Source organism: Lissotriton helveticus, chromosome 7 (assembly GCF_964261635.1).
Source record: "Lissotriton helveticus chromosome 7, aLisHel1.1, whole genome shotgun sequence".
Taxonomy (NCBI): Eukaryota; Metazoa; Chordata; class Amphibia; order Caudata; family Salamandridae; genus Lissotriton; species Lissotriton helveticus.
The window spans coordinates 1,717,934,220-1,717,950,654 of NC_136068.1; the positions used below are offsets into that span (position 1 = coordinate 1,717,934,220).

Genomic DNA, 16,435 nt, shown 5'->3' on the forward strand with positions numbered 1-16,435 from the left:
CCAGGAGAACAGCTAGGAGAGCGCACAAGCAAGGCCTCTCTGCGCATGCTCAGTCTGGAACATCCGCCAGGGGAGGCTGCAGAAACATCCCAATCTGATGGGCGTTGACAGGGGTGAGGGAGTACGGGGGCAGGGGAATGAGCATTGGGAAGCACTTCTGGCGCTTTTCTGACTGGGGGCCGATATTGCAGCACTGCTGCAAAACCAGCCGCCCCGCCTTGTAACAAAAGCGCCCCCCACCTTTCCATCCCCATCCTCCCCCCACCGGCCATGAGAGACCGCTACAGTGATGGATGGCGAGGAGATACTGACAGACAATGATGGCTGAGTGCAGAGGGTGACGAGAGACTGAGAGCCAATGATGGCCGAGTGCAGAGGGTGATGAGAGGCTGAGAGCCAATGATGGCTGAGTGCAGAGGGTGATGAGAGACTGAGAGCCAATGATGGCTGAGTGTAGAGGGTGACGAGAGACTGAGAGCCAATGATGGCTGAGTGCAGAGGGTGATGAGAGACTGAGAGCCAATGATGGCTGAGTGCAGAGGGTGATGAGAGACTGAGAGCCAATGATGGCTGAGTGCAGAGGGTGATGAGAGACTGAGAGCCAATGATGGCTGAGTGCAGAGGGTGATGAGAGACTGAGGGCCAATGATGGCTGAGTGCAGAGGGCGATGAGAGGCTGAGAGCCAATGATGGCTGAGTGCAGAGGGTGGTGATGAGAGACTGAGGGCCAATGATGGCTGAGTGCAGAGGGTGATGAGAGACTGAGGGCCAATGATGGCTGAGTGCAGAGGGTGATGAGAGACTGAGAGCCAATGATGGCTGAGTGCAGAGGGTGATGAGAGACTGAGAGCCAATGATGGCTGAGTGCAGAGGGTGATGAGAGACTGAGAGCCAATGATGGCTGAGTGCAGAGGGTGATGAGAGACTGAGAGCCAATGATGGCTGAGTGCAGAGGGTGATGAGAGACTGAGAGCCAATGATGGCTGAGTGCAGAGGGTGATGAGAGACTAAGAGCCAATGATGTCTGAGTGCAGAGGGCGATGAGAGACTGAGAGCCAATGATGGCTGAGTGCAGAGGGCGAGGAGAGACTGACAGACAAGAGTGCACATGGTGAGGAGAGGCAGAGAGCCTGTGTTGGGAGGGAGTATCAGGGCAGGATGAGAGGAAGAGAACCTCTGGTAGAGGGGTGTGGTGGGATCAGATTATGTAAAACAGAGAAGGTCTGATGGATGGGGGCTCACAGTGAAGAGAGACCTATTACTTGTGATGGATGGAACTTGTGGAGTGGAGAGGGGGTCACAAAAAAGGATAGGCAGATAACCTGTGATGAATGGGTCTTGTGGTGTTCACAATGGTGGTGATGGGGAACAGAGAACGTGTGATGGATGGTCCGTGTGGGGGTCACAATGAAGGGGGACAGAGAACCTTTGATGGATGGTTCATGTGGGGATCGAAATGGGGGTGGAGCTAGAGAACCTTTGATGGATGGCTTATGAAGGGGGACAGAGAACCTGTGATGGATGTATTTTGTGAGGGGGGCGGGGGCAGAGAACCTCTGGTGAATGGGTCTTGTGGGTGCCACTTGGGGGGTGGGTCAGAGAACCTGTGGTGGATGGGTCTTGTGGGGGTCACAATGACGGCGGAGAAAGAAGCTGTGATGGATGGGTCTTAGGGTTACAAGGGGGGGAGGGGGCAAAACGAATGTGATGGATGGGTTTTGTAAAGGTCACATTGAGGGGGGAAAGAGAAACTGTGATGGATGGATCTTGTGTGGGTCAGAATGTTGGGGAACACGGAGAGCCTGGGATGGATGGGTCTTGTAGAGGTCACAATGTGGGGGAGAGGGCAGAGAACCTTTGATACATGGGTATTGTGGGGCACAGAAGGAAGGGGAGACAGAGGCCCTGTTATGAATGGGTCCTGGGGTCACAATGAAGGGGCGCAGAGAACTTGTGATGCGCGGGCCTTAGGGTCACAATGGGGGGGGGTGAGGGGAGGGGAAAGAAAACCTGTGATGGCTGGGCCTTGTGGGTTCACAATGTGGGTGGGGGGGCAGAGAATCTTTGATGGATGGTCTCGGGGGGGGGGTCACATTGTGAAAAGGAGAGAGAACATTTAATGGCTGGGTCTTTTGGGGTTCACGATGAGGGGGGCATAGAACCGGGGATGGATGGGTCCTATGAGGGGCACCATGTTGGGGGGGCATGGTACCTTTGATGAATGGGTCTTATGGGTTTCACAATGGGGGGGGGGCACAGAGAACCTGCGAGGGATGGGTCCCAATGTGGTGTGGGGTTGGGGGGTGGCAGAGACTCTGATGAATGGGTATTGTGGGGTTCACAATGAGGGGGGGCACAGCGAGCCTGTGATGAATGGAAGTTTGGGTCACAATGAAGGAGTACAGAGAGCCTGTAATGGAGGAACGTTGGTGTCACAATGAGGGGGGGAACAAAGAGCCTGTGATGGATGGAAGCAAACCAGGGTATCCAGAAGGGATGCCAGGATAGGCTGAGGAGGAGAGACAGCGGGCTTGTGGTGAAGGAAGTTGAAAAACACACGCCTGGCCGTAGAGGAGACTCAGAGAGCCTGTTATAGACGAGGGCAGACGGCAGAGTGGAAACACATGACTGGCTGGGGAAGAGAGCAGTCTCAGAGATGGATGAGGGGGAGACCAGGGAGACACATGCACGGCTGAGGAGGAGAGACAGCGAGCTTGTGGTGAATGAAGCTGGAAACACATGCCTGGCCGTAGAGGAGACTCAGAGAGCCTGTGATAGACGAGGGGAGAGTGGAAACACATGACTGACTGGAGAAGAGAGCAGAGATACTTTGATGGATGAAGGGGTTTGCTGATTAGAGATGCATACCTGGGTGAGGAGGAGAGACAGCGAGCTAGGATGCATGAAGGGAAGGCTGAGAAACACATGCTGTTTACCTTGAATCCCGGTTGGCGCCATCGCAGAGTGCACTGCCACTGCCAGCAGTTGCTTCTCTGTGCAGGAATAGTTCAGTTCTGCTGCGGCAGCTGTGCTATATACGCAGGAAATACTTTTAACCAATCAAGTACCAGCTGATACAACCACACCTAGCTTTACTGGCTCCGCCAAGCCCTGCCAAGAGAACTTTCCGTCTCTGATCCAAGAGGGAATGAGTAATTTCCACTGATCCCTGCCCGGACAGTGTCCGCTGACAAGAAGAAACGTGTAGTGTTTGTGCAGAAGTTGTTGATGAGACTGCACCAGCCACAGGACCCAGTAGTGTGGGGTACCCCCAGAGGAGTCCTGTCAGTGTTACAGGACCCCAGCAGTGTCAGCTTCATCCAGGGGTGTCCTGTCAGCACCACAGGAACCCAGCAGTGTCAGCTTCCCACAGAGATGTCTTGTTAGTACCACAGAACCCCAGCAGTGTCAGCTTCCCACAGATGTGTCCTGTCAGTGCCACAGGACCCTAGTAGTGTCAGCTTCATCCAGAGGTGTCCTGTCAGCACCACAGGAACCCAGCAGTGTCAGCTTCATCCAGAGGTGTCCTGTCAGCACCACAGGACCCCAGCAGTGTCAGCTTCCCACAGAGGTGTCCTGTCAGTACCACAGGACCCCAGCAGTGTCAGCTTCCCACAGAGGTGTCCTGTCAGTGTCACAGGACCCAAGCATTGGAAGTTTCATCCAGATGTGTCCTGTCAGTGCCACAGGACCCCAGCAGTGTCAGCTTCATCCAGAGGTGTCCTGTCAGTGCCACAGGACCCTAGCAGTGTCAGCTTCATCCAGAGGTGTCCTGTCAGCACCACAGGACCCCAGCAGTGTCAGCTTCCCACAGAGATGTCCTGTTAGTACCACAGGACCCCAGCAGTGTCAGCTTCCCAAAGAGGTGTCCTGTCAGTACCACAGGACCCCAGCAGTGTCAGCTTCATCCAGAGGTGTCCTGTCAGTGTCACAGGACCCCAGCAATGTCATCTTCCTCCAGAGGTGTCCTGTCAGTGCCACAGGACCCTAGCAGTGTCAGCTTTATCCAGAGGTGTCCTGTCAGTGCCACAGGACCCTAGCAGTGTCAGCTTCATCCAGAGATGTCCTGTCAGCACCACAGGACCCCAGCAGTGTCAGCTTCATCCAGAGGTGTCCTGTCAGTGCCACAGGACCCCAGCAATGTCATCTTCCTCCATAGGTGTCCTGTCAGTGCCACAGGACCCCAGCAGGGTCAGCTGCATCTAGAGGTGTCCTGTCAGTGCCACATGACCCTAGCAGTGTCAGCTTCATCCAGAGGTGTCCTGTCAGCACCACAGGACCCTAACAGTGTCCGCTTCCTCCATAGGTGTCCTGTCATTGCCACAGGACCCCAGCAGGGTCAGCTGCATCTAGAGGTGTCCTGTCAGCACCACAGGACCCCAGCAGGGTCAGCTGCATCTAGAGGTGTCCTGTCAGCGCCACATAACCCCAGCAGGGTCAGCTGCATCTAGAGTTGTCCTGTCAGCACCACAGGACCCCAGCAGTGTCAACTTCATCCAGAGGTGTCCTTTCAGTGCTCAAGGGCCCCAGGAGTGTGAGCTTCCTCCTTCAGTGTCCTGTCAGTGCTACAGTTCTACAGCAGTGTCAGCTTCCTGCTGCTTTGTCCTGTCAGTGCTACAGGTCTCCAGTGCCAGCTTGTCCCTGCACTTCCCTGTCAGTGCCACAGGACCACAGGAGGGTGAGCTTCACCATCGGGTGTCCTAGCCGCACCACAGGGTCCCATGAGTCTGAGCTTCCTCCAGTGTTGCCCTCTCAGTGCCACAATACCCCAGCAGTGCTAGCTTCATCCAGTGGTGCCCTGTCAGTGCCTCAGCCCCCCAGGAGTTTGAGCTTCCTCCAGTGGTGTCCTGTGCGCGCCACAGGGCCCCGGGAGGGTGAGCTCCCCCAGCAGTGCCCGATCAGTGTAACATGACCAATGCAGTGTCAGGTTCTCTAGTGGTGTCCCATTTATTGTGTAGGATGCCATCAGTGCCAGATTTTTCCTACAGTGCCCTGTCATTGCCACAGGGTGCCAGGAGTATGGGCCTCCCACTGCACTACCCTCTCAATAATACAGGAATCCAGAAATGCCAACTTCTGCCTGCGCTATCTCTCCAGTGTACTGCAGGACTCGAACACTCTGAGCTACAGCCTTCAGAGTCACTTGCTTTAACAGTAACCAGACAATATAAGACACCAGCAGTGCCAGCATCCTCCTGCAGTGCTCTGCCAGCACACAATATCAGTAACTGTGGCACTTTTACCCCACCGGAGCAACACTTTTGTGACACTCCAGGGGGTGCACTGTGCCGGCCGATATTTAGAAGGCCCGCAAAGCCACCCTGTGTGGATTTTCATGCCTTTGTTGACTTGGAGTAAGGCAATGCATTTCTCTGTGTGGAAGGGGCATTCCATTGGTGCTGCTGTGGGTGTTCCCACGTTACTCCCATGGTTTTTGACACTGCCCAAGATTTGCAACATAGCGTAAAATTGGGTCAGCGCCAAAACTAACGCCTTCTCAAAGCAGGTGTAACAAGGAGAAATGTCTACATTTCTCCTCGCTTTCTTCTCTTTCCATGTGTGCTGCTTTCTTAAGCACATACAGAACAAGGAAAATGCCTCATTTGATACTTTTTGTTCAGGAAGGTGTCCCATCCTGCACAAAAACAATCACGCCAACAATGCTGATACCCTAGCACCATCCTACAAGGGTGCCTGCGTTGTCACTCGGCTGCAGTTTGTGCCCTGGCATAAAGGAGAGGAATGCATCATATCTTGTTGATATGGCACATTCCTGCCCTTTTCTTTTGACATAGAGCAGTGCTATACATCTCCAGTGCCAGCTTCTTCCTGAACTGCCCTGTCATGTGATATAGGACTCCAGCAGTGCCATCTTCCTCCTTCTCTGCCTTCTCAATAATACTCTACTCCAGCACTAGAGCAGTGTGAGCTCCACCCACCAGTGCCACTTGCTTCAACAGTCCCCTCTTAATAATATGTCTGCAGCTTTGTTAGCTTCCCGCTGCAGTGCCCTGTCAGGGCGACAGGACTCCAGTAGTGTTGACTACCTCCTGCAGTGCGATTTCAGTCATACAGGACTCCTGCAATGCCAGCTTTCTCCTACAGTGCCCTGTCAGTGCTATAGGATGTCTGCACGGCCACTTTCAGTGTCTTATGAGGGCTGTGGACCTTTATCAGTAATGAAAGACTTCAATTGTGCCAGCTGTGGACTAGGGGTGGATTTTGAGGTGGAAGGGGTGGTACTGTGGGGGGGGGGGGTTGTTATTAATAAAGATCATCATGACAGTTCGTTAATACACACTGACCTATTTTTGCATCCTAATACAGGGTATGTCACGCTGCCTGCCCTAGAGGTTGTTGGCAAAAAGTTGTGTCAAATGATCCTTGTGAGATAACCGCCGGCCTCCGGGTTGTAGGCAAATGGTAGTGTACATTTTGTATTATCAATAAACTGCTTTAAAAAATAAAAAATAAATTAAAAAATTGTGCCAGCTGGCCGGTCGTTGCCACCTCTCCTGTGTCCTGTCCCATCCTCTTCCTAGCTTCTTGTTAGAAGCAGGAAGCAGGAAGCACCAAGGCTCCCATGCGCCCCGCCGTCAAACACAATGCTTACAAGGTGGCGCTAAGCCACTTTGCATGGTTTAACGCCACCTTTTAAATATTTCCCTTTGAGCCACAGTCCTCTACAGCAAAGGGGCATGCAAAGGGTGTTGATGAGGACATTCCACTGCAACACCCATTGCTTCTTGAAGCTGCTCCAAATTTAAAAGGCCTGAGGCAGCGCCAAAAACGAACGCTATGGAATACCAGGCGTTAGAATGGCCCAATGAGGACAAATGATTAATTTATTCTTATTTTTTGCTCTTTCCATACGTGCTGCATATTGCAACACACATAGAAGGTGCAAATCACGATTAGTGATTGTGTATGTGCAGGAAGGTGTCCCTTCCTGCACATAAGCAATCATCCCTGCAGTTCAGGCACCCTGGCAAAATTGTGGCAGGGTGCCTGTGCTGGCACGAGGCAGTTTTGTGTGCCAGTGCTAGGGGCAACACAAGGGTGAATACTGTGCATCTCTACGTTTTAAAAAATATCAGAGTACAGCGCTGCCAAATTTTGACCAGCTCAGCGCTACAACATTTTCTTGTAAATCTGCCCCATTATGTGGTCCAGCACTCTGCTGTGCCACTAAACGTGGCCTTCATGACACTGCTGGGGGACCCCCTCACAAAGGGGCATCCATTGGGCTTGGCAGGCACTTCGAAGATGTTACTTGGGATTGTGACATTTAGTTTTCTGAGAGGTGTCTTTGGGTTGAGAAAAGGAAGGGGTGGACTGACGTTTAGGAGGGGGGTGTTGGGAGTTAGAAGGCGTGGACTGGCGTTTTGAAGGGGGACCCTGGTAAGTGGATGGGGTGGATGGGTGTGGACTAGGGGTGGATTTTGAGGTGGAAGGGGTGGTATTGGTTGTGGCAGGGGTTGAAACCTTTGTGGCAAGGGTGGTAGGTTGTTTGGGAGGGTAGGGGGTCAGGTGAAAGGTCATATTATCAGTGGGGAACTTGGGAGTGGTTTTAGGAAGAGTGGGATCTTGGAGGTAGAGGGAGTGTCAGTGTCTGACATGATTGGGACATTTCTGGTTGTAGGTGCATGTGTGTCAGGTTTATTGTGCTGCAAATATGGGTGAGTCTTGTTTCTCTGGTGTATGTTCGGTGCATGATTGTTTCTGTCTGAGTTTCGTAGGTGTGTACAGTGTGAGTAGTATGTCTGTGGCTGTTGGTGCAGTGGGAGTGTTGAGTATGTGTGTATTGTGACTACTGCAGATGTGGCGGTGACTTTGGGTGTGGATGTCTTGTGTGGTCTGCATGGATGTGATGGGGATTGTTGGGGTGCATGTAGGTGTGAAAGTGTCCATGATGGGTGGGGATGTGGTGGTGGGGGTGTTGTGTGTGCATGCATGTGTGTTGTCTCCTGTGCTGTGTGAAGATGTGATGTGCGAGTATTGGGTTTTGTCAGTGGTGATGTGGATGTAATGGGAGTTGGGATGCCTGCGATAGTGGTGGTGGGTGCGGTGTCTGTGTGCATGCTTGTTTTCATTGTGAGGTTTTTGTTTATGTGAGGATGTGCTGCTTGGGTCTTTTTGTGTTGACATGTGCAAATGTTTGTAGGGCTTTGGTAGGTTTTGGAATTGGGTATTGGTATGGGCAACGGGTGGTGGCGGAGGTGGGATGTTGTGCTCAGGGCGGAGGCCAGAGCCTGAAAAGATCTCTGTAGACCAGACATTGGACTTTAAATGCCTTCCAGGTAGGCCACTAACTGCTGCAGGCGGCTGCCTTGCCCCTGGATGGCATTCAGTCTGACTCACAGAGATGTTCCTCAGGAGGTCAATAGCCTCCTCAATCTGCACGGGCGGGGACAAGGGCTGAGGAGCCTTGAGCATAAGAGACGGATCACCTCTTAAGGGTTGTTCCCCAACCATCCAACTGGTTGGGGAACAACAGGGAGGGTGGCGATTGAACTGGGGGTGGTCGACAAGGATGAAGGTAGAACAAATCCTGTGGGGTCCACCACGACTCAGGATTGTCCACTGAAGGATGACTCTGATGATGAAGAAGTAGAGCTTCCGCCCTCCGTGGCACTCCCCACACCCTCTCAGTCACTGGGTGCCTCTCTGTCTGTACTCTCACGACTGAAACCACTGTGACCAGGTGTGTCCCCAACGATGTTGGCCACTTCTCCTTTGATTGCCCTGGATGAATCTGAAATGACAGATAATATTGGTTTTTGCAACTGCGTTACCACACCTAAACATCAGATAGCAACATAAAACATCTCTTAAGTGCACAGATCATACCAGCAGCATGGTTCACTACATAGGCTTCAACATTAGCATGAGAACGTGTATGCATGCTACATTACTTGGAAACAGTTGATCACAGTGATGTGATTACTCAAGACAGCTCCAAAGCCATCTATTACTATAATTATCCCAATGTTCATACTAGGATAGTTGATCACCCTGTTTACTTTGGCATTTGTTGTATACCATAGTAAATTGATGTCACCAAAGAGGATGGCTACTACATATACATTTCCACACTGTTTACACAAGGCCCAGCATTCACCAAATGTTCGGCATCCGGACAGCCAGACGCGGGGTCTCTTAAACTTTCATTTTCTTTTAATACAGGTTTTGAACCAATCACGCGACACAAAGTTTTGATTACCACGTTTCAGAACGCTAATACGCACAGCAAGAAGTACCCGTCCTTCCCAGACCCCTTCATCTGCGTTTCTCATGCCCACTGTTTATTGTTCAGTGGACGCACGCGACAATAGATTCCTTATAGGGTTACTCACCCCACGATTTTGAATCTCGACATTATACTTGAATGTATTATACTTTTTATAGTGGAGCTCTTTGAATTTCACTGCAATAACGATTGTGCCTTCAATCAACTCAGACCCCAACTGAGTTGGAATAATCACCGGTTTTGGGATTATCCATACCATCTATTGTGACTTGGCCCTGAAGAGTCAGAGTTGACTGTACTCTGATGAAACACGTGTCGGCTGGTGTCTATGCAAATTAGTATTAAAACAACAAGAAAAGACGTGGCGATTTTTTGTCTAACTGTTCTCTAGATTTACATATTTTATGTTGTAATTTTATGTGTGGACAGGTCCTTGGTTTGTGTTGGATAGGTTTGGAGTTCCAAACATTAGTTTAGGGGTTGTTAGGGTCACCCCTTGCCTGTTAGCACCATCTTACTTGATTGTTTGTCGGTCTATTAGCCAGTCATCCTGCAGAGCACAAGTATCCCCTTTACACTAAAGAACCATTCTTGTGGATACCATTCACCAAATGTTCCTTTACCGTAAAACAACATCATGATGTCATGAAGGGCAAGTTATATTGCAATCTAGCAGCCATATGCGCTGTAGCAGAAATCCTGTCACATGCAAATAATGAGTGCACACTGTTGACACTTTTGACTTGACACTTCATTATATGTCCACTTCCACAAAAGTCTAATGAACGGTGTACTAAAGTAGTTTAGCTACATATCATATGTAGAATAAAAAAATTATCCTGGAGACATTGAGGGGCAGAGGTTTGGGAGATGGATGCTCCAAATGCACACAGCATAAGAGTTCTTATAGTCCTATGAATGTTCCCAATCCTGCTTGGTACTGGTGACACCATTCTCAGATTGAATTTCTACAAGCCAATACACCTTCAAAGGTTCTTGTGTGTTAGTTAATATCTATGACATGAAGAAGTGGGATCACTATAGTCCCAATGGTATGGCACAGCACACATTTGGTATAGCAAACAGAAATTGTCTAGTAAGACTGAGTGTACACGCTCAAATATGATCTTTACTTTTCTACATCTCACTTCCTGATGTATGTCACCAGTCAGTGAATGAATTGTGAAACAGTATTGCAGATGAAAGAACAACTGGGAAAGGCACACTAGACAACATGTAGGTACTAATGCAGATGACACGAGTGATGTTTGCACACTCATGTTACTGTACAACTCCAACTTACCAATGGAAAGTGTTGTCCAGTCACTGCCTTACTCTGTTTGCCATGCCATATGTAGTAGGGCTACCATCACATGAGATACAGTAGTGAGGGAGCATCAGTCCTTACACAATGAAAACAAGTAGCCTGTTTGGTACAATTGTCACCAAGAACCTCAAACAACATGAGGTGATTAATCAATTGAATTAGCCATGAGTGTGCTCAAGACTGGAAATTGGTAGTGGACTTGACGTGTTCCTGGCCATAAAGACAATAGGCAAAGCACACCAGCATGCATCTTCTACCAGACCTACACAAACAATAACTCTTCTTATGCATCACACATGGGCCAACCCCAGTACTGAAGGGGAAACACCTGCCTGTAACACACATAGGTGGCAATATAACATGCATGACTGGTTAGGCGCTGCCAGTATGTGGGTCATTAGGGGGGCGGGGGGATGTCAGCGTCCTGTGCGTGCCCCATCCACATTGGGAGGACATCCCCAGCTGGACTTCCCTGATCTTCCGGGTTCCAGCACCTTAGGTCCTCTTACCTTTTCCTGCAATGGACACTGTGCTGGCGTTAGACCCACAGGGTCCTTACCTTCTGGGCGATGGCTCTCCAAATGGATTTATGCTGATGGGTGTTGACCTGTAGGGATGCAATAGCTGAAGAAACTTACTGTAACTGCAAGTTTTTGGATATCTGTTTGGTTGACACTCATTTTGTATACATCTAGCATACGCATTAGTCAATAGTTAACACACTATACATGTAGTTCTCATATGCTAAACACTATAAATACATGAATACACACTTTTGTAGTCATCTGCTGATTATCCTCAACCCTGGTCACATCCTTCAATGACTAAGCCAGTCCACTAACATCATGTAGCCCTTCTACATGTACTGTGATGTGAGCTACAAGGAAACACAATACACCATTGTAATTTCTAATGCATGATACAGATACCTTTACATCCAGGCACATTGACCTGAGTCATATGGTCCATACAGTCTGGTACCATAGTATATACTACACCCTACGACTTAGATCACAAAGAAAGGACTGGCATGTGTACTACTGAGAGCTTCTTCTCTAGGAATGTGTGAACATGTGGACTACTTATTGGGATATCACACTACATCTGATTGAGTTTGTATGGTATGTACCGCCATCACAGGAAACACCTTTAGCCATATATGGCACTGTTACATGGATGACATTCAACATGCCATTGTATTTCCTACTTGACTAGTTAAATATAACAAAACTGGTGATTCACTTATCAAATCTCTTCAGAAGTAACCAACTATCTGCACTGTTAATGTGTCACATGTGTAATAGGCCTGTACAGAGCAGTGCAAGCCCAACTTATGGAAATGTGACAACAGACCCATGGGAGTAAGGGGCCTGTCATAAGTAAATGACACACATTGGCAATGTGGGTCAATGGAATGAAGTGTCAGGTCAGGGGGTTATCCCAGTCACTATTCCAAATGCAGTCCATGTAAAAGCAATCAAGGCTACTATTGATTCTGAAAACTCATTTTGGGAACATCCAAGGATCTGCAGGTCTACAGGGAGATTACTCTGCATCAGTTGTATTGCCACATTAACTCTTCCCCAGTCTGGGCACAACTCAGAGTCAGGCCTTGCTCTCTGAAGGCCGATCATACTAATCCCACATGAACATCACATTTCCACCATTTCAGTACAAAAAGGTGCATCTTGTGACCATCCAATACGTGACCTCAAGGTTGTGTGACACTCTGAAGGGGTCTGTGAGGTATAGCCAGCTCCCAGACAACAGTTTGGCGAGCTCTGATCTGGGCTGAGCTAACATCACTGTCAACTGCTTCTTACAGTATACATACACCTCTCATGCTGTAAATCCTATACATTTCTTTGTACATTTACCATGATCTGATAAGCAAATATATCATATGTACCATTACTTGTATACATGCATAGATATGTATGCATGTATGCAAGGGCTTATCACACATCACAATGGTGATGTTAGGTACACAAAGTACAGTGCTCCACTATCCATTACATGACTGTCCTATGTAGGGACTACAAAATGTTACAACAAGAAACTGAATTTACTCTGGGATTCAGAGGTACATTGCAGCTGGTGGGAATGGAAAGGATGGAGTTAAACAGAGTAAAATATGTATGTCAGATACTTACCTGTTCCTCTGGTGAGCCATAGAGCTGGTCATGCAGGGGATGGACCTCTTCAACCAGTTGCTCCAGCTCCTCCGGAGAGAGGCAGGTGCACTCTCACCTGCTTGGCCTGGCAGGATTGCTCTCAAAGGTGTCAAACAGCAGCTAACATGGATAAGGTGTTAATAGCAGCAGTATCAGGAGGCAAGAGAGTTATTTTACAAACCATGACGTGCGTGTACGTAAAATACACAGTCATCACCATAGACAGACAGTCATTGGTCCGTTACCATCACAATCACCAACATTAGTTTATGGCTTTGTCCGCCGTGGATGAAAACAACTTGTAGGAAGTTGGCTCTCTATATAGTGTACTAAAATGAGGTACACTGTGCAGAGAGTCCAGTGAATCCCCAAATGGTAAAGAGAGGTAAAAGCAGATAAGCTGATGCTCTTTTTGTGGTAGTGTGCGCAAGCAATTACGCACCATTGGAAACAATAGGGAAAAAGCAGAAAAAGGCATAGAAAATCAGGAAGTTTCTTTCACAAAGTTATTGTTTTAGGTCAATGTCTAGATAAGTCCAAAGTTCCAGTAAGTGATGGGGTGGGGGCAGAGTTCTGAGGGTCTTGAAAGTTGGTGCAGAAAGACGAAGGGGGCCATTTGAAAGTATACTGTGCAAGGGGACTTACAGGTGTGTCCGATCGGGCTCCTTCAAGTGAGGAGGTCGCAAAGGCTTGAGGACCATGAGCTGGTTATTTGAAGCCAGGGCCGGTGGAGGCAGGTGGGGGACGGATGCAGGGCAAACAAGTCAGCTCGGCATTGTGTCTCTTGGGGTCTTTGCAGTCAGGACCAAGCAATTTGGATAGGTAATCTCAAAACAGCTGGGTCACTCAGGAAGTGGGTCTCGGCTGTCTCAATGTCTCTCAAAGGGTGTTTCCTTCTGGTGCCGTGGGAGCGCGGTGTGGACTTTTCTTCTTGGTGTTTGCCGTTGGGGGTCCGGTACTCAACAAATTGATATGCCACGTCTCTGCTAGGTTGTGGTGTCGTTATCAAAGCCTGCTGGATTGTCATTGTGCCACTTTGCCGAAGTTGTTTCTTCGAAGTCGCTTTGTTGGGCTATGTTGTGAATAGGGAGGCAGTGGCAGTCTATTGGGGAGTAAACGTTGACTGCAGCATAAACCTGTAATTTGAATGAGCAATAAAGACAGTGCTATTTTGTAACTTCACAAACTCCTTTTCTTTAAAATAGCAAGCTTTTTGGTTGCAGTTATTTACAATCCACTGTCTGAAAACTTATTGGAGCGTATATGATTGACTAAAGTAAAGACTTACAATCAATATAAGTGATAGAGACGCCCTAAGTGAATGACCCCACGATTCTAGGAGCTAGCTAAATTCATATATAATTACTTGTTAGTAAGAGTTTCCTCTCTGCACATACTTCTGAATGTATTCTTTTATTTTTTGCAGGCAATTTTGAAAAAGTGTGGTCTTATATACAAAAAAATCTCTCCTGATTATGGCCAACAAAAAAAGTAAACTATGATAATAGAAATACACGCAGTGACTAGAAAAATAAAGAATATAAGGTTAGTGTGTGGTTGGTTCACTTTGAGATTATTAGCTTATCTATAGATAATTAAAAGTCTGTTTAGATATATACATTGATATATATTTTTAGAAACTTCTGCTGAAGACAAAAGTTGCATATGATTTGGAAAAGTGAATCCGCTCTGAAAATAGTTTGAATAAAGATCACTGTTACAAAGATTCCTATATGGGGTAAGATCTATTCTCTAGTCATTTGTCACTAAGTTAGGTTCACTGAGATCAATGTCTCTGAGACATAATGTACTTTCATTTCAGGAGCCAAAATTAACACGAGTATCCCTTTGGATATCGACAGGCTCCGTGATTGATAATCACATTACTTGGAGGGTAAGAATAATTCTTTGCGTGAGTATGAAATTGCAGGAGACTAGGTAGTGATGGTTACCATACATCCCGTATACAGTGATATTTCTTTACACTGAGGTAACATGACACTAGAAGTGTGGTTTACATATAGAAGAAAAATTATCTGTTTGTATGTTGAGTGAAAGAGTATCAATGGCATTACGTGTTGTTGTGGGTCTCTTATGTAACAGTTTAGAGACACCACATACTGATAAATGTAAATGTATTGATCCCCAGCTCGTCTTGTAATACTTATGTGCTTATGGACCCCAACGAAATCATGGATTGTAAAATATGAAACTATGTAATTGATTGTCCTTCTGTAACTCCTTGATTGGGGGATGTGCAATAAGTTGTGTTTGTAATTACAGATACCCTGTATCCACCCAATAAGAAGAAAGTGATTCTGTTGAGGTCCTGAGGAAGGTGGTACAAACCCACCAAAACGCGCGTCGACCTGGCGTGGAATCCCACATAACATTCCGTGACCGTTACTCAGACAGAGTTTTTTCTCTGTTAAACCTTATATACAGAAAGAGTGTTTGGTTGACAAATGAATTGTGTGCAAGTGTGTGTATTAATAGTTGGTGAGTGTGATTTATGTGGTGGTATCAGGGTGGTTTTTATAATTTTTCTGTATAAAAATTCAAAAAAGTACTTAGAGGATGAATTATGTTTTTATATTTGTCTAAATTGTCTAAGAAAAGTATAATGAATTTGAAAGAAAGAAATGTAAAAAAAGTACCCAAAAAAACTTTTTGATATACATATATCCAAAAAAAAGAAATACAATTTGGTAAATATAAATCCCAAAAAAACGTGTTATTGGCATATCTTGAAGGACATGTAATACTGATGTGAACCAGGTCATAATGCACAAAATATGTGAGCCACAAGGGAAATCTTTTTCTGATGTGTTTATACTTTCTCCTCTTTTCCCTGGCTCTAAGTAAATGAAGAGGCGGTCCCCATTTTCATGCTATTGTGGTGTCTCCAAACTTGGTGGGGAGACAGAACTGACCCTTCGGGGCTGTTGTACCTTTCCTAGCTTTGGTGCTGCGTCGAGGTCGCGGGGAGCAGCAAGTCGATGTAGGAAACTGGCTCTATATATACTACACCAAAATGAGGTATAGTGTGTATAGAGTCCAGGTGACCCCAGAGGTAGGCAGAGGTTAAAGTTAGATAGAACCTTACTCTATTTGTGGTAGAGTGGTCAAGCAGCAAGGCAGTATCAGAGGACAGTGTTAAGCATTTGATGTACACACTCAGTCAGCAAATGAATTCACACACCCAATAACTGAAATCTAGGCCAATTGTTTTTGTATAAAAAATATACTGTTGTTTTATTTTGAAAACCAAGCAAGCCTGGTATAGTTGAGCATTAAATACTTTACAGTAAAACATCGCTGAATGTAGAACAGTTTGAAAATGCAATAAGAATTGTACTTTGTTTGATTTACAGGGGATGCAGTAGTTTGCAATACAGTGCATTGAAATGAATAGGCTTTTTCAGTAAATTACAGGTAAGTTAGTTTTTATGTTACTTTTCTAGCTCAGTGCTGGATACCTAGATTCAGCACCTGAAAACAGGTATGTAAATACGCTTTGGTTATTCATGCGATTTTTAAAGAATATTTTTAAATTAAAAAACTCCACACTTAGAAACTTTTTGGAAGAAAATTGCCAATGTTATCCTATGGAGAAAAAACAGGTTATCGGTTCAAGTGTAAGTTATCGACTGTGGGGTTTGAGGTTCTGGGTTTAGACTCAGG

The 16,435-nt window shown here is 47.1% G+C and overlaps 1 protein-coding gene across 1 annotated transcript in view; it reads right to left on the minus strand.

Annotated features, from left to right (window-relative positions):
* LOC144770694 (leucine-rich repeat-containing protein Bf66946-like) overlaps nucleotides 1-3,013 on the minus strand; it is a 130,879-nt gene extending 127,866 nt beyond the window's left edge. The window contains exon 1 of the mRNA XM_078655418.1: nucleotides 2,937-3,013. Coding sequence (XP_078511544.1) covers nucleotides 2,937-2,958 — 22 coding nt within the window. The 5' untranslated portion in view covers nucleotides 2,959-3,013. The remainder of the gene's footprint in view (nucleotides 1-2,936) is intronic.
* Nucleotides 3,014-16,435: the final 13,422 nt, after the last annotated feature.